General features: G+C 40.2%; 1 protein-coding gene across 1 annotated transcript in view; it reads left to right on the top strand.

Moving 5' to 3' along the window:
- Positions 1-19,499, top strand: part of LOC139202269 (contactin-associated protein-like 4) — a 94,797-nt gene that overhangs the window by 60,743 nt on the left and 14,555 nt on the right. The window contains exons 11-17 of the mRNA XM_070831662.1: positions 3,369-3,475; positions 6,488-6,607; positions 6,709-6,909; positions 8,558-8,720; positions 11,337-11,464; positions 12,039-12,209; positions 15,189-15,407. Coding sequence (XP_070687763.1) covers positions 3,369-3,475; positions 6,488-6,607; positions 6,709-6,909; positions 8,558-8,720; positions 11,337-11,464; positions 12,039-12,209; positions 15,189-15,407 — 1,109 coding nt within the window. The remainder of the gene's footprint in view (positions 1-3,368; positions 3,476-6,487; positions 6,608-6,708; positions 6,910-8,557; positions 8,721-11,336; positions 11,465-12,038; positions 12,210-15,188; positions 15,408-19,499) is intronic.

Here is a 19,499-nt window from a genome sequence, read left to right on the forward strand (position 1 = left end):
AAATAAAAAAAGAAACACGGGTCACCAAGAGGTCCACTCATCTTGTTGTGTCTGACTGTCTGTGTGTCTCTCTGTCAGCCAGTGGCTTTGTGGCATGTCTGTAGCTCACTGTGGCCACAGACTCACACACACATCTTACCCTTCAGACTGGTGTGCCATTCCCAAACTCTCTCCTGTGTGTGTGATGTGGCAGCTTATCCAGGACCAGGTGCACTGAAAGGATAAAATTGCATACATTCTCTCTCTCTCTGTCTCTCTGTCTCTCTGTCTCTCTCTCTCTCTCTCTCTCTCTCTCTCTCTCTCTCTGTCTCTCTCTCTGACACTGTTTAGCAGACAGCAGCTATTTGAAGCCTTTGTAGGACTTCCCAGTCTACCGGCCCAGTAATAGTGTGCAGATCACGGCAGGCGCTATGCTGTGTTGGTTTAGCCAGAGGCAGTAATTGAAACCAGGGAGATTGGATGCAAACCCTGTGATCCAAGCTACATTATAGGACACTGTCACACTGCACTAGAAACTTTTAGATAAGCTACAAAGTCTTTTCGCTGAGTTAATCCAGGAGTCCTGTGATCTGAACTGTGCTGCAGTACGCTGTCACGTTGCATTGCAAATTGTTAGTCAAGCTAGGAGCCCTTTGGACAATTATAGAGGACAAAGTGTTTGCAAAACTCAAAACTTTTAGCCCAGACAGATTTATAGTGGATTTGGTGATACGGGCTACAGTTCGGTTCACCGTTCATGACCCAGGCTCGTGTGTCTGAGTCTTGCTGTAATGTTCTCTCTGTGTTCTGTGTTGTTTACGACTGCATGTGGCAAACGGGATGTTGAGACAATGACAGAAAACTCTGCCAACACTGCTGGAAAGAGTTGCCTACTGTGGTTGCAGATGGCTCTTGCCAAGAAAAGTTAAATTTTCCAAACTTTTGCCGGGTGCTGTGGTAGTAGAGACTAAGTGGATCCAACAAAATGGGTGCATGCACAGACATTTGTCTGCCTGCTCTTCTTGTCTGCTCTTACAATGAAGATAAAGTATTTCTCCGGGGATTCATTCTGGAGCCTGCATGGGAGAAGAATTGGCCTGATGGTAAATCATAGTGTTTGTATGTGCTCGGCTTTTAATTCATTTACACAGGAAGTTGGGTTCAATTGTTAAATCAGAATGCTGTCATCTTCAACTGAAAGTGAATGAATGAGATATTTCATTATAGCGTTTCAATCGCGGTTCCAAGATTTAGAGTGATCTCCTTGAATGAACAATTTTGAAACTGAAGTAATTTTTGAAAACATTATTTACTTTACTGCTGAGACTTAGATGAGAAGATGCCGCTCTCATGTGTGTGTGATAATTATGAAGCTACAGCTTAGATTAGCACAGAGACTGGAAACAGAGGGAAACAGCTAGTGTGGCTCTGTCTGAACTATGTTATGTCATGTCTTGCATTGCATCTGTACAAAAAAACTATTTCTTGGTTGATACCATTCCTGGAGTCTGCACATGTTCAAAAACAGTCCAGTACATATCCCATAAAAAAAACAAACCATAGCTTTATGTTTTGACACTTTGGTTTTTGTATGAACCAAGCCAGTCTTTCTCTTTCTCCGTTTCCTGTCATCATCAGATCATCAGAAAAAGGTAAAGGGCCGGGACAGAACAGGATTAGGAACCATAAAACTTTCAGGATCGGGATGTGGAAGAAAAATAAAGTACTTTATCCATTGCTGTTGACTGCCATGATTCCAGCCAGCATCACGGTGTGAACACAGCGTCTCTTTCCGTCTCTCTCTGGTTACAGTCCCCTGACCTCATTTCCTCAGGTTCATAAGTCCAAATACAGTTGATATCCTGTCGCTGCTCTTCATCCATCTGTCTCTACATGAGCCTCAGCCCTTTGTCTCACCTCTCCCTTCCCACCTTCTCTGCTTCTTTCTCCTTCCATACTGCAACATCCAACTCCCAATCCTCCTTTCTTTCATCCTTTTGGGAATCTAGCTTTGCGCAAGGAAGATTTTGTGTGAGTGTGTATATACTTTCTTATACCTCTGTTTGTGAGGACAGTTGTGAGTTTCAGACCTTGGTTTGTTTATAGGAGTGACGTTATGATGGTGTGTGCTTGTGTGTGTTTCCAGCACCTATATAAAATAGTTTAAGTGAGGAATGTTGTTGTGGAACTAGTTTTCACACCTAACAAATATTGAATCCAGTTGTTATACACTATAGACCATACACTATACTGCTGTTATCTGATAAAAGGTTATTTGAACTCAAGCTGTTTCTGGGCAACACAGTTATTATCTATGGAAATTAGATGGACAGATGTTCTGTTTATGTTGTATGCACCAGTGTTTCCCAGTGGTATGTACTTTACAATTTGGATGGCTAATTGTATGTTGTTACATTTATTTCTTGTTAAATGCTGCTGGAATTGGCTCTTGCTGTAATTAATGTTAATGCATTGCTGTTGTGAGTTGTGCATTCAGTCCACACAACTGCAAATACGAATTAGCTTATCATCAGCTACAGTTGATTTGATTGCACTTGGTCTCAGCTAAATGTACAGTAAATTGAACTGTTTTGCAACTGACTTCTTAATGTTGTAGGCTCCCAATGGCAAATGGTCTACCCTCACCTCTAATAGCACCAATTCAGCCACCACAAATACATTCTCATCCTGTGGGAAACACAGTGGACATCGTCCAGTGCACTGGCTGGATGGATAGCTTTGCTGCTGTGGTTGCACGTTGTGTTGGGATTTTAAGAGCAGTAACACGGAACAGAGTGAGGTTCAGGTGTTTACCCACTGTTCAAAGAAAGAACTGGGCAGGTGGCATGATCAGTGATGTCCACAGACATGGACACTCAAATTTTACAGAAAATCTAACAAAAAGACATCATAGCACAGGAAACAGTGATGAATATTACCAAAGTGAGTGATTGCTGGCAAAGCTGATGGAAGATTTAAGGAAGAAATATGGTTCCATCCAGAAAAGGTGTTTCTTTTATGACCCAGAATCACAAAAAATAAATAATAAAATGTGACTTTTCTCTTTGAGAGACATGCTGGGTGGGAGTTAATAATAGTTAACAATAATAACAAAAGGATTTTTCAAACCAGCTACTTCTTAGAACACACCACTTGTCACGTATATAAAGACTTGTCAAATTTCCTTTAAAAGATTTAGACTTTTATTGTTTCAAGTCTGCTTTTATTCAGGTCCCTCCTACACACCTGCTCATCAGAACAGTCAGGTGTGCTGAAGGCCTGTTGTTCCTTTTCTCATAGCGACATCCTTGAGAAACTCTTTGGTGAACTTTTGATAGACGGTAAGTTTCTCTCTCCCTGTCTGATCTGTGCCTCTGTCTGTGTCCCAGGTGCTCCCCCAGTCACTGTGAACATGGAGGAAGATGTACTCAGTCCTGGACCACCTTCCACTGTAACTGCTCCAACAGCGGCTACAGAGGAGCCACATGCCACAGCTGTAAGTGACCAGCAGCAGGACATCTGCAGGTCTTTCAAATGCTTGAAGCCTAAAAGTGAATGAAAACTTCAATTACCTTCGTCATGCTGTAAGGACACACACCATAGATACTGAGAGATTATTTTAGTAGCCATGTTTTCTTTAAAACATTAGAAAACCATGCCTTTGTTTGTCTTATGAATAGTCCAAACCCCCAAATATTCACTTTATTATAATGCAGAGAAAAGCATATAAATTAAGAAAAGCATTATTTTCACATTTGAGAGCTGAAACAATCTAACTTTTGTTATATTTGCTTGAAAAAGGACTTAAATGAATAGTTGATTATCAAACTAGTTGCCGATTAGTTTTCTGTCAATCAACTAATCGTTGCAGCTCAAGTAAATGTTATATTGACATGTTTTCATCATCAAAGTTATGTTGAATGTGCCAGCAGTTGCTCATCTACCTATTGATCACACACAAATGCTGTATATCAAAGATAATGTTGCATTCATTTTAAGTTGTGTTTCTGGCTACCAAGTCAATGTAAGTCTAATGTTGACTCCATTTCTAGCTCTGATTTTGGTCCCCACCAACTGAATTGTTAATATTAAAATATAGTTGAGAATATATTTCACTCCATTTCACTATTTTAATGAAAAAAAGTTGCCATCACTAGTTTTGCTGATGTAAAACATGTACATGATAGGCTGTACATAATTTACACTCAACTAGAGTCATCACATTTCTACCCTTTAGTCTCAGAGTGCAACATTTCATGTTCATCTGATCATGAAATGTTGGATCTAACAAACTGTGGATGAAACTTTCGATCAAATAGGAAGAGAAGTAATACAGCATTCCAGGCATGTTTCCATTGCATCTGCTTTAATAACTGTGAGACCCCATGTCCCCTAACACTTAATTTCCTTTCGTGTTTTTTTTCCAACTCCATTGTTTCAGAACTTTAATTAGCCGTGTTCAATCGGGAATAGACTAAACAGATTGGTGGTACTTTATTATGCTGAGTAAATTAGACTTCCATTTAATTTTAAAGTCTTAAAGAGTCCTATTTTAGCCTTGCTGACTCCTGTAAATGGCTGACTATCAATGGTTTTCTTTTTTTATTATTTGTCCATTTTAAATTTGCACACACACACATATATATATATATATATATATATATATATATATATATACACCATTATATTTTGTTTGTATTAAAATTGATGGCTGGCTAAATTGGTCATCTTTGAGATATTTCTCTTCTGAACTGTGACTACTGCAGTTTTACATAATACGCAAAACAATGATTGAAGCAACTTAAGAATAACTCTTTGTGTAACTTAAGAATGAGTACACCCTTTCCTCCAAACTGCAGCGTGCACTTCAAGTGTAAATTAAGTTAAACATGCTTTCAGTACAAAATGGCTCCATACATCATCATACATTAACCTGTACGCCTGTAGAGATGTGCAGATAGGTTTGCACCAAATTTGATATGCTCCTTCTTAACAGAAACAGCCTGGTTGGTAATGCATAGTGTAGAAAAATAATGTCACTTTATCCACAGAGAGAAAACTGAAGGAAGAACAAAGGGATGGCATCCTGGTATATAGATGAAAGTACAATTTTCACCCACTTTCCACTTCAAACAGCACACATCAACCACGTCAGAGCAAGTGGAGTGAACGCCCTTCAGCTTGCTTAGTATTTAGATTTTTAAGAGGTGCGAGGTTTCCAGAAAGCTCATTGGAAGAGTCTATCATAAAAAGAAGCAATTAAAATGTTTTTATGTGAGAGTTTTCAGAGTGTGGGTTGAAACAATTCCTCAGTTTGTTATTTGTTTGCAACTACACTATATTATATGAAACAATTGTTGCTCTAGTCAGCTATAAATAATATTGCAACACAGATATTATTTAACACACAATATTAAGTGATTTGAAGTGGAATGAAAGACTTCTTGTCAGGCTCAGAAACTGTGAAATTCCCTCCAAAGTCAGAAGATAATAATATAGTAATGTAAAGGAGAGAACGGTAAAAAGATAGAAAGATGAAACAAAAAAAGAGGACTGGTGGAAGATGTGGATAAAGGGAGAGTCAGGACAGGAGCAAGAGGAAGGTATACAGCACAGGAGAGAAAGCATGTCAGAGAGGGAGAGGGAGTCCTAGGGCCTAGGGTCCTAGATTGTTCTTTCTACATAAATGGATTTCAACTTTAAGATAGCCTACAGTATTTTAGGTGAGTCAAATTAGAAATTAAAGAGATTCGAGCTGTGATTACTCTGCCGAGCATTGATTGAATCTTTGTGCGCTCCGGTGGTGTGATCAGCTCCGGGCTGGAACGGGACCTTCTCAGGTTCCCACACATGCACTGCTCACCTCTGAGGTTGATTAGTTAAATTTGGGTCCAAACCTTTCTCAAGCTGTATCAAACCGTTGTTTTGGGAAAAATCTTTGACTGATATGAGAAAAAAAACACATTGACAAGTTGTCTTCACTTCTGTGGCTTCTTCTCCTGCACTATAGTGTAGAGTGCATGTGTAGTCTGAGTATGTGTGCGTGTGTGTGTGTGTGTATTTCACTGATAAAAGAAGCCCAAATTTACTAAAGGCATATATTGTTTTTAATCAGACTTTGGTCTAAAGACAATTACAATTAATGAGTATTTTGACATGTTTGATATTGTGGACAAATATGAATATCCTCTATCTTGTGATGCACATCACTGGATGCTCACTGAACTTCCACTTGTTTAACTTAATTAAGAAAAACCATTATGGTTACAACCGGACAAGTATTGGTCATATTAGATGGATTGCTCTTTTATTGAAACAAACTATTTGAATAACATTTGGATGTATCACTGCAGTCGTATGTGTAATGAATAACCACACAATCTGTGCTTTGGCACATCACTTGTTTAGCTACCTGCTGTCCATTTAATGTGTTTGACGGGACAGATGTAGGATAGTTATTTATGATATTACTATTGTTGACATACTTTTATTGCGTTTTCTGTCACAGCGACTTATGAGCAGTCATGTGAGGCGTACAAACACAAAGGCAACACATCAGGATACTATTACATAGACGTGGACGGCAGTGGACCAATCAAACCCCAGCTCATCTACTGTAACATGACAGGTAACACACAAAGACACATACACACCCCTTATTGGAAGAGATCCTGTTTGGAATTTCATTTGTACCTTTGTCTCTGTCTGTCCTCTTTTTGTCTCCACCAGAGGACAAAGCATGGATGGTGATCCAGCACAATAACACTGAACTGACCACAGTGCATTCATCCCCTGAGACAAACCAACTTTCAGCTTACTTTGACTATGCTTCTGAGGAGGAGCAGTTAGCAGCCATCATTACCCAATCAGAGCACTGTGAGCAGGAACTTTCCTACCACTGCAGGAAGTCCCGCCTCCTCAACACACCAGGTAAGACCTCAGCTCGCTGATGTGTCTGTTTGTGAAGTTACTGAAATGGGATATTTTGGAGGACAGTGAGGTTTCTAAGCTATTATTTCCACCAGCCTAGAAGGGATCATACATTTGGTTGTGTGTGTGTGTGTGCATGTGAGTATTGGTCTGTCCACATCTACTCTCACACACTACTGGAAGGATCAGCCTAATATTTTTTGTGCACATTTAGCCTATGTACCACTTAGTGTTAAACAACCTCTTTTCCTCACTCCTCACGCCTCTAAACTGGCTGGTAGGAGCCGCAAGTCATCAACAGCTGCTTCAGTTTGACATCACAGAGCAAAAGGCAATCGGCTTGGCTAAAAAGAGGCATTAACTCATCTGTTCAGGCCACATTTTGGCCTTTTTCATGGCTCAGAAACTGACAGCCATAGAAAAGCTTGCTCTCATGTTGCACCGGAGCATCTGCAGATTAATTCCAGACCCAAAATGTTATGATCCACTGACATTATGCATGATACAACATGAATAAATGCCATCCAACACCATCTTGACTATAAGTGAGCCGATGCAAACAGCTGTTGTGTTGAAGCCTGATCCCCCGCCAGATAGTGTTTCCAGTAGCGGTGCCTGGTGAAAAGGTGCTCTCTGCTGAGTACACTTTTTTGAGTTGTTATTGTTAAGCACTCTGAGTGTGTTTGTGTGTGTTTCAGTTGGGGGAGGGTGTCGTGGTGTTAAATGGCAGCAGGCACAAAGTTCTTTGCAAAGCAAGCTTTTCTGCATCTGAGGGATCTATATCTGGAACAACAGAGGAGTGGTGTGAATTGCTGATTTCTTCATTTTAGTAACTAATTAAAAGATCAATTACATTTCTGTTGTTGCATTCTCTCCTCCTCACTCCACTGCAGCAGCGAAAAGTTTTTCTGCACCACAACTTTATTTCTTGAGTGAATCATGGCTGCTTTTGTTTCTGGGTTGCTGCTTTCTTGTTGTTGTTTTTTTTTTTTTTAATGACATTAATACACAATAAATCGTGCTGGACAATGGGGAGGTTCAAAGTAGCCACTTTATGATTTATGCTCGTCTTCTTTCCAGAAGAATTTAAACTTTACCTTCCTCTTACCTTGACTCATATAAAGGGGAAAATAGTTCCACATTGCACTGAAGAAAGTAGTCAGTCTTATTTTGACCTGTGAACTGCCGCTGTGTACAGTACACCGCAAAGCCTGCTTATCAGAATGAGTGATGTTCTGATCGAGCAGCTGCCCGTTATCTGTCCGATTTTAGCAGGGAAATCAACAGTGACACACAGTCAATCCTGGCAGCCTGGATGTAAGAGTTTAATAAAGAGCAGCAGTGGAGGAGTGGTGGTTTGTGTTTAAATCCTAAAGAGATGGGTGTTGTTAGACAGGCAGATGGAAGAAGACAAATAGAAGAGGGGAAAGGAAAAGACAGGAAGATCTTAACAGACTTAAACAGACACATCTACAAAATGTGTTGTGATGAAAACAGAAACATTTTCCATTTCAGCTGTCAGTTACTATGGGACTCATTGCCTTACCTCTCTGTCGGTTCATGTGAAATTCATCTCTGTTTTGCTGTATCCCTGAGGCAAAAAAGGAATTAGTGGTTAATGGTGTGTATTTGTGGATGTGCGTTTCAGATGGTGCTGCATTCAGCTGGTGGGTGGGAGGTCCGGGCCCAGGTCAGGTCCAGTCGCACTGGGGCGGGGCTCTGCCGGGCAGCCGGCAGTGTGCCTGCGGCCTGCACAACAACTGCCTGGACTCAAATCACTACTGCAACTGTGATGCTGACTTCGATCAATGGTACTGCCTTTATTCTGTTCCTGTGTCCGTTTGTTCAAATCCATTATTTAATAACTGTTGTGAAGAAAGCATTAGGAAGTTTTACAGAAATATTAATGAATCCTGCATCACCTAAAATACAGTTTGATCAATGTATATCTTCATTAAAATGAAGAATCTGACCTTTTGACTCTCAACATTAGGTGAGAACTTCAGTATGATAAAGATGTATTGATGCACTGTAAGAAAATACATATGCATCTCAACAAGTAGATTATGTTCCACATCATGTTCCTCAAAGTGTATTATCATCACATTTATCATCACATGGCCACTCACCAATGAAAAAGAAAAGAGAGAGTTTGTATAGCCCTTCAAACCCATGGTTAGTTTTGTTTGATCAGTGACAGTTTACTGATAGTTATACTATCATATACCTTGAGATATTCTTTAGAATGGTGTTTAACTTGTTAATTAAAACAGTTGAAAGGGGGATCCTACATGTGGTAACAAAACACTGCCAACCATTTTGAAATCACGTCCCATAGCCCTGATATAATAACAAATGATGAGGTTGCTGAGGATAAATGGTAAGTTCTGTCTGTTGGTTAGTTCTGTACTTTAGTCTACTATGACACAACTATTCAATGGATTGCCATGAAATTTGGTAGATACACTCCATGTAGCACTATATTCAAGTCAAAACTCCAATTTCTCCAATGCTTTTGTTTATGACCTGCCAAACCAATGACAGCTGAACTTCGTGTTTTGTGGAGCTTGGCAAATGTTACCATGTTAACGTGGTGAATTAAGATGGATGACATGGTAAACATTAGACCTGCATTGTGAGCATGTTAGCATGTTGATGTAACCATTTATCTCAAACCACCCATCCACTATCACTGCTGTAGTTTTATTTTAAATCAAACCATTAAAACTGCATTTGTAGTGCAGTAAGTGATTAAAAATGTCACTATGACTCACCTTTAAGGACTGAAAACAATGATTTAGTTGGATCAGCTTTGAAAACAATTGTTTCAATATCTTTTTTAAGGGCAGATATAAAACACTAGAGTGTACACTGTATTTTGAAAGACACATATTGCTTCTAAGACTCTTCAATTAAATGATTCGATGAAATGTTCCAATTAAGTCATTCATACAATTCAGTGTTTACCATCCCATCCTGCCTGAGCCATCCGAAACAAATCCTAAGATATTCAACCATCCCTCTCCACCTTTTAGCCAATCCTGTATTTAAATCCTTTATCCAAGCTGTAGGCATTTCTGTATTTAGGTCACCTTCCCCAATTCTGCAGCTAGACCCATTTTCCAACGTCGTAACCAATCCTGCCACCATCTGCACAGCCAAAGGTCCTTCTTTCTATTATCTCCCTGCCTAAATCCATGCAACTTGTACTCATATTTTCATAGACCTGCTCCTGCCGTCAATATCTCATCAGGCGCCGTGTGTGCCGACAGTCCTAGATTTATTTTCTGATTTGAAAATTTCATGGCAACAAAGCTGACTGTTGGAATCTGAAACACGGCAGAGCTGAGAGAGCTGGTGAATATGCAGATGAATCACTCAGCCTATGTTCAGTTGGAAAAGGGCTCCACAAAACATCGGCTGAGACATCTATCAGCTCTAATGCTCGTCTTCATTTGAGCGTCTACCTGTAAACCTCAGAGAACAAACCAGCAAGTGTTAGTAATCTAAATAAGGTATGTCCCACTTTTTCTAACACTTTAGTTTGAGTTCAGGTTTTCCTCTGTTTCTGGGTGTGCGTGATCATTCACCTCCTCCTCCCCGTCCTCTTCTTCTGCCTTCTCACGTCCCTCCTCCTCCCTCCTCTTTTGTTTTCATTTGTCTTTCCTTACTTCCTTCCTTTCCTCCTCTTTTTCCTTCTCCTTCTACTACTTCTTTTATCTTCTTCTGTGCTTCTCCTCTCTCGTCCTAATCATCTCCTCCTCCTTCTTCTTTGCTGTCACCATTTTCTTCCTCCCATCCTTCTTCTTCTTGTCACCTGCCTCATGAGTTTCTCCTTCACCACTCCTTGTTTTTTTCTCTTGCCCTTGTCCTTTTTCCTCCTTCTCTTTTAATCCAACTCATCTAATTTTTCTGTCACTCCTCCCTCTTCCTCCTCCCTCTACTTTATCTTCTTCTGCGCTACTTGCTTACCCTCCTCTTTTTCTTTTCTGTCTCTTGTTCTTCCACTGATCCCTCTTCTCCTTCTCCACCTCCTCCATCATGTCCTCACTGCACTCCTCCTCTACCCTATTGATCCCCTTTTCTTTTCCTTCCTCTTCCTCTCTTTTCCTCTATCTTCTCCTCGTCCTCTGCACTTCATTCTTCCTCTTGTCCTTCTTCCTACTCTTCTTCTTCTTTCCTATACTCCTCTCCTCTTTCCCCTCTTGTCTCTTTTTCCTCGTCCTTTTCTTCTTGTCTCCCTCCTGCCCCTCCCTTCCTTCCCTCCCCCCTATTCCTCCACCTTCTTCCTCCTTTCTTTTTTATTCTCCCCTTATTGCTCTTGTCTGTCACTTCCTCCTCCTTCTGGTTCCCCATGTCTTCTGTTTGCTCATCTTCTCCTTCTTCTCTTTTTTTTTCTCCTCCTCCTCCTCCTCATTCTCATGCAGGGCTAACGACTCAGGCCTGCTCACCCATAAGGAGACTCTCCCAGTCAGGTCTTTGGTGCTGGGTGACATCCAGCGGCCGGGTTCAGAGGCTGCCTACAGGGTGGGACCCCTCCGTTGTCATGGAGACAGTAAGTCCATTTCATTTGCTGGTTGTTGCTTCACTTCATGCTGGTGTTCATGTTGAGAGTTCAGGTTTTATTCAACTGTACAGAGAACTGCATCCAGTCGTTCTCCTCCCATCTAATCTGCCAGTGGAAAAATATTCTGCCGCTAATTACACGGGCTAATTAGCAGACCAGTAGCTAGAATATGTTTCCCTTTGTCATCTTTAACAACGACATCTAATGAAAATATATGTAATAAACAAACCTAAATAATGTTATTTTACCTTGTTGTAATTGCTTCTAATTTCAGCCTTCAGTTTAATGAGCAAATAAATAAAAAAATAAATGTCTTGAGAGATAAATCAACCCAAATGAGCTAGCATAGCTGGAGTTATGCCTTTGTTCCAAGCTAATTAGCTGAACACTTGATTCATTTGTTTACTGAACAATTTTCATTATACAGCCGTCATAATGAGGTTTTTTTTAATAAGCTTTGTTCCAGAGTGATATATCTATTTTTTGACAAAAATAGAAAAAAGATTTTCAACCTCTAAGAATATGAGTTATTTATGAAGTGAGACCTTTGTTTGTCCTTCAGAAAACTTCTGGAATGCTGCATTTTTTGACAAGGAGACATCTTACCTTCACTTTCCCACCTTCCATGGAGAGCTGAATGCAGACATTTCCTTCCTGTTCAAAACACCGTCCTCCTCTGGGGTCTTCCTGGAAAACCTGGGCATCAAGGACTTCATCAGGATCGAACTGAGCTGTAAGTGAGACCTCAACCATGTTCTGGTTTTCTGGTTTTGTTTGAAATGCCTGGTAATGAGAGACTGTCCTCCCAAGACCAAGGACAACTTCAACCAAAGATGTCAAAGTCCCCCTTCACTGAAAAATCTTTATTTCACCAACATGCAACTTACACAAGTAAAACTTCCAGAGCACAGGTTTTCAGTGGAGCAGGAGGCAACTTGTGTCCAGAGATTAAACTCTAGAAATAGAAAAATTATTGGCTGTAGGAATTATCATTTTTGACCGTCTGAAGCAAAGGAGGAAACGATGTCGGGCTGGATGTAGGGGTCGACATAATGATGATGTGGGACAGCGCTGTTCTATCCCTGATTTCTACTGACAGTCAGAGTTTTCTTTAACCAGGACAATGAACATCCCCTAACCTTAACAAAGTAATTATTTTAACCAAATCCAAGATCTAATAAATGATATCCTGGTGTCAGGGGTGTTAGATCAGAAAATACTTGAAGTTCTGTATAGCGCAGTCATAAAATTTTTTTTTTGTTTGTTTTATTTAGAGGATTTTGGTAGTGGGTTGATGTAAGCAGAAGAAGTCTATAGCAGGAAGTCAGAGGAACAAATGTCAGTGTTCGACGGGTGATCTGTTGGAACTAAAGCATAATCTCTCTTTATTGTCTGCCTTTCTTGCTTTCTCTGTATCTCACTCACACATGCAAACACAAACACACAGGACAAACGGTACCCCTTGTCCTTGGGGAAACCCCAGCATTGTTACAGCGGAGTGCGTCTCTTATCTCACAGCAGCACCATTTCTGCTGTTATTATGACAGCAGCTGTTGAGATGACTGTGCGTCATTATTACTGCTGTTAACATGACTCGAGCTCGGCCACAGAGCAGCATCTAAATTAAGTTATGCCTCTGCGTTCTTTTCTATCAAGCGGTTCCACAATCCCACAGCGGTACGGCTTTCCCTCCACCGTCAGCATCATCCATGAGGGATGATGTAGCGTTCATGCACAGATGTCACCACTCTGCCAACTTCACCCCTAGATGTGGAGTGTAGGCATGCTGGTAGTGTTATGATGGATGAACGGACTCCATGTGGCCTTCAGCTCACCTCTCTTCAGTATGGGTTAACTTTTTTAACCTAATATAGCTGTGTAAATGCTGTGAAGATTAATGACTACAGTATCCTAGCCTAGATTAGGTTTGGAGGTTCAGTCCCATTGGGATAGGACATACTTATAATGCACATCCTAACAAGAAAGGGCATTGCATTGGATTAGTGTTCTCATGTCTTTAAGTTGTTCGCTGCTCAAAAAAATGTATGTTGTTTTTCTGGTGTATCATCAAAGTGCCCAAACATTCATGGTTTACCATCATTTCAGGTTTACTACAGGTTAAACTAGTGTTAAGAGTATTGTCTGCTCTCTGAGGCTGTTGGTCATTAGATATTCATTCATAAACCAAAGTACTGGACAAATTGATCACCTGATGATGATGGCGTTAGATTAAAAGTTAAGGCATGATCAGTGTTATCAAAGTATAATTCATTCTGACGGGAACACACTATAAATGTCTGTACCAGATTACAGGCAATCCATACAATAGTCACTGAGGCTCTTCATTCAAAACTACAAATGTCATCCTGCTGATGGCACTAGAAGAAAAGTCAGAGCGTCACAAAAGTCGTTATTCATCCAGTCATTTCAGGACACTTTGTCTAATACTTGGTGAGATATTTCAAAAGCTACTGCTTGACCAGAAAAAGCTATATTTTCCACATGGAACTAGATTATTAAGAAGATTAAAACCAGATTACACATTGCTTCTCATTCATAGTGTTAGTTCATATTTTCACTCTTTGCAACAACAGTGCTAAGAAATACTTGTGTGCCGACAATGCAGAGCTAGACTGAGGAAGATAACAGCCACAGACACGGTTGATACCACACAACTGTATGATCTCTGAATTGTGCTGAGACTTGGTTTTAGCGGTGCTGGCACACACACACACACACGCACACACACTTTCACACAGAAACTAACAGATGTGAGTTTGTAGCTGCAGCCTTTCTCTCCTGCCGTGGGCTGGTCTCTGAATCACCTCAGATCTGTGTCCAGCTGTCTGTCCGTCCTGCCAACAGATGGACGGGTGGGAGGAAGTCACTTCACACTTCTGTCAACATATGATGATGGAGGAGCACGGCTGACTAATGGGTTCAGTGAAGGATGGTGCAATCTGGAGCCAAACTGAGGAAAATCCTTTTCCAATGAACAATGTAACAAAAAAAGACCCAAATTTTTCTAAGTCGGTCCCATTTTTACCACTAAAACATGGCTAGAAAACAAAATGAGATTTATTGAATGAAAAAAAATATGCTTAAAGGTCTTTTCTGTTAAGTTTGTTCAGACATTTTTTTAAAACAGAGAGAAATGTCAAGCCTCTCCCCTCCTACTCCACCCACATAGTTAACTGCCGGGGAACAATTGGGTCTTCATACTTCTGCCACAGACTGTTCGTCATTGGTTGGATGGATTATACACATTTCACTTAGAACATCAGGAAAATGATGAAACTGCTGGATCTAAAACTAACATTTTCTTGCTTATCTTGGGTGAGCAAATTAATTTATCCGTAAATAAATGTAAAAGTAAATAAATCTTATGTAACAAACTGCAGCTTTCAGACAGTCAACTTAATTACACATCGTGCCATGATGGATTGGTTTGTAAAATGTGTTTCTCTCTGTGCAAAGATGGAGCTACAAAGTTTTTGGAAGTGACATAAAGGATTTGCAATGTCTCACTCATCAGAGGACACAATTATCTCAAAGTGTCAGGGAAGGTTTGTTTATCAGCCGACAAGTCAAACTCACTCTGCTGGCGTGGCAGTCGCCAAGTAATCCAAAAGCTCTGTGTTTCCAACCATCACTCTCCTCTGTGTTTTTCTCACTCTTACCTTATCTGATCTATCTTTACCCTCCTGTCTAGCGTCCTCAGAGGTCATCTTCTCTTTCGACGTGGGAAATGGGCCGCTGGAGGTGCGAGTGAAGACGAGCGTCCCACTGAACGACAACCGGTGGCACAGCGTGCGAGCCGAGCGAAATGTGAAGGAGGCATCACTACGTGTGGACGAATTTCCTGCCGCCACCCAGGAGGCTCCCGCTGATGGACACATTCATCTGCAGCTCAACAGCCAGTTGTTCATAGGTGAGAAGCAAGAGTGTGAATTTGTGTGTGCGTTCGGATGCCGTCAAAATGAATTCAAAAGGCTTAGTAGTTTCAGGGTTAGTTTGAGGTTTTGGTAAGGATTAAGATGAGGCATGTAGTCGACAGTGTTTGAGCATAAACCTCATTAGCAGCTGAGTGCTGGTGATAATTGCTGTCACATCTTATCCTTTCTTATCTCAGATTGTGACTCTAGCAACACATGCACACATTGGCAGACAAGCATGCAAATGTGTCCAAAATCGCACATACACAAAGACTTAGTTAGAAAAACACATTTTATGGAGTGGAAGGAACCAGAAGATTAGAGGGTCTTTTTGTTTCAACAACTCATCGTAAAGTAGGCAGCCATTCAGAGACGTTAAACCTCAGTGGACCTTTCTAGTTCTTTTACAGTGTACATTCTGCAAATTTGTGCATACTTTTCCTTTCATTTTACACAGTATTAGACAAAAGTTTTGCTATGCAGGGATAAAAGTTTTGCTATGCACCACAGAATTCCCACATGGCAGCTGTTGGAGTTCAGGAAGCCAGACAACTGCATGTGTCGAACAACAGTAAACCTCACCCTCAGAGTCCTTTATAACCCAACTGGCCTGAGGTGCTTAGAGAGTGGGGAGAAGTGTTAACAAGTGCTGCTCAAATTGACTGTATAAGAAAAAAAACTGGAGACAGGAAAGATGGTGTCTGCTTTATAAACACTGAACAGTAATTACCTTTGATAAGTAACCGCGTGTTACTGGTGCTGTGTGTGTGTGTGTGTGTGTGTGTGTGTGTGTGTGCGTGCCTACTTCTTCACAAAGCCACAATTACTTGTTCTACACAGACACATTTCAGCAGATACTCAAAGGCAGAGTTGTTTTTGTACCCTTAGCCAGACAATGTTTACAAGATGCGCGAGCAATTTACACAATGATGCAGTGACTTTGGCACCATTAAAGTAAAAGGATAAAACTGCTGTAATTCTATGATTCTCTTATCATTCACAAACGTTAGTCCAACTCTCTGTACTCTGACTTCACTACCCCGTCTATGGCCACACGTCCATTTATTCCTACTGAAGACATCGATCTTAAAAACAGGTCACAAGTGTATGGTTCATACTGGGCAATGTATTTCTTTAGCAAAAGTCACTCAAACAAGAGAAAAAGAGCCCATTTGATGGGGATTTTTCAGATGTGGATTTATACACATTTAATGGCTCTAATGAGTATTTACAACAACGACCATCAACAGGACTGTGTATGTGGTTTAAACTCTAACTAAACTATAGTGGCTGTGCTCATGTAGTGAAGGGAGATGTGGCTCACTGATGTGTTTTTGGACAACAATGGAGCTTTAAGGATACTCAGGCGAAACATGTTAGAAGGATTGATTCATTGTTGTTTGTTTACAATAAGAAAAATATTGAATGGCACCATCCTTATCCTTTAAACTCAAGATAAACTTAGCTGAATGACTAGAGGGAGTAACATTTCCCTGGTTTAAAAACTACATATAAGCATTTTGAACTGTGACTAACTGTTGCCATTGGCCATAAATTTAAAAAAAAAGGATAGATTATTATTAAGTAAGCAAGTCCTTTCAATAATCTCACTGTTCTCTGTTTTTCCTTCACTTCATCAGTTTAAACTTTCTTATCTTCACTTCATCTCTTCCACAGACTTTCATAATTCTCCTCTCACTCTTATCTGTCCCACTGTGTTTGAGGGGATAAAAATCCATCTTGTATTACGAAGCTTTATCTCTCTGCAAATATTATGGACATTTGCTCATTTGTAAACAAACATTTTGAAGAGAAAATCAACCAACAAATAATGATGAGATTGGAGAGATGCAGAGAGATGGAGGTGGGCATTGATTGGCTGGCTGTGTTAAGCTAATAATCCTCTCTGAACAGCCAGGATGAAGTGACCACGAGTCGGTGTCCCCAGGGCAGCACTGTCCTCGTTGGTGTTTACCAGCAATGCAGAGGGATTCATATATTTGAATGGAAATGTGATGGGATTATCGAATAGCTTGCTGTGGGAGAGAAGGTTTGTGTTTGACAAAGACTTGATTTAAAGCAAAATGCATTTGGGTGTCTCTACTCTCTTGTTTTGGAAAGTGAAGGGCCATGTGCACCAGAAGGTGTTATTATTAATCCATAATGTTATTAGCCACAATTCACAATACTGCAAACGGTATAAAGCTATGAAAAACGTGCCCCATTTGTAAGATATGAAATTGGCTTGTATAACTTAATAAGACAGGATATTCCATAATTTGAATTAATATGGCATAATATAGCTTTGGATGAATTTATATGCCACAAAGTTATTCTAGTTCATCTTCATTTATTGCCATTGGAGATAATCTATTTTGCATACACACTGTAGCATACATCCTATAATGACATTGATATATAATTAAGTCAATGGTCTCTGAATTGATAATGTATACTTGATGTGTCTGTATAGACTGATGTGAAGATGTTTATGTCCTCCTGCCTTATTTGTGTCACATTGGAAAATATATGCAGGAACGGGAAGTAACAAATTATGCTGGTGACACAGAACGGTGTACAAAATTAGTTACTAAGATATAAGTGAATAATTAGAAATGTGACTAAGTCATGCGGATATAAGTAAGTAGGAGAATTCATGATGAGGTAGTAAGTAATGTGGCTATAATGTGGTAGTGTGTGAGTGTGTGTCACCCAACAAAAACAGCATTAGTTGAAAATAAAAATAGTAAGAAAAACAAAACACAGGAGCACAGGAGCAGGGGACACTGAAGATGTGTGTGTTTGTTGGCTGTGTGTGTGTGTGTGGTGTTGTATATTTATAACTGAGAACAGGCTGCAAATGTCCGTCCATAGAATAGGAATTCATCATTGGTTTGGACATTTCTTTAATGTAATACACATTACCATCATCACATCACACCATATAACCCCCATTTAAAAAAAAAAAAAAAAATGTCACGGTAGTATTTAACTTACCTGCTATTTACCTTACTATAATATTCTACTCTTTCCATCCTTGACAGTATGGCAATGTCTTGCTTTTTATGCAAACACCATGAGGTGAGCCTCATGGTGAAACTGCTTAAGTGGCTGATATTCTCACTGTCACATACATAGTTTTTCTTTTGGCTCCCGCAGGACGTCTTTCCCTGGCAGCTCCTGTCCTTGTTGTTTCTCTTCCCCGGTCAGAGGTTCTCTCCCTCAGGAGTCTGTCATTGGTCCTTTAGCCAAAGTGCACTAAGGGTTTGACCCTTTTTTGGAGTCACAACCAGTATTATTTGAAACTCCACATGCTTTTGCTGGTTAAACCATCATTTAATGTATAAAAAAGTTTGCTGTGCATGTGTTTCATTCAGTGAAGTCGGTGTTATTTTTTTTTTAATTGAGTTGTTTAGACACATTAATTAAATTTCCCACTCTGTGTGCTTAGTGTGTTTGTGTTTCATAACGCTTGCTGCACATGAGAGCCTCACAGAGTTTTGTGATTTAGTGCTATGAGAAGGCTACCCTGGCTGAACATTTGAAGCTTTCTCAAACTGCAGGAGCAACACCCTGCCAATTCTTGTCTCCAGGAGCAATAACAGCTGTCATGGGTGCATATTTAAATTAAGACACTGCCAGCTTGGAACCATCAGAAGTGTAATTTTGCCAAACTCCGTGTGAGGTTGCTGCAGTACATTAGAATGGTAAATATCAGGTGAAAGGAGGAAGACATTTCCACTCGTGCTTGTTCGTGCAAAGGATGAATATCAGACGCCAGATGGCTCATCAGCCGTGCAGTTAGCCAATCAACAGCCGACACAGTGATACAGGCAGTGTCACTGTCTCATGCCCTGCTAAACGGACATGAACTTGTTCTGCTGCAGTGGCAACATGTGGCTGTCAATCCTAATTTACTGCAGATATAGCAAAATAACTATTTGTTTACAGTCATATAGAAAAGTGTGTCCATTCTTGTCAGATTGGGTGGTTTCTGCTAAATTAGGCCACTGTTTATTTGATAGGCAGAAGGAAAAAATGCTTCGGCTAGTGTGTGAGAATTTGGGGGTAACGTTGGCTTTATTATA

The sequence above is a fragment of the Pempheris klunzingeri genome, chromosome 6 (assembly GCF_042242105.1).
Source record: "Pempheris klunzingeri isolate RE-2024b chromosome 6, fPemKlu1.hap1, whole genome shotgun sequence".
Taxonomy (NCBI): domain Eukaryota; kingdom Metazoa; phylum Chordata; class Actinopteri; order Acropomatiformes; family Pempheridae; genus Pempheris; species Pempheris klunzingeri.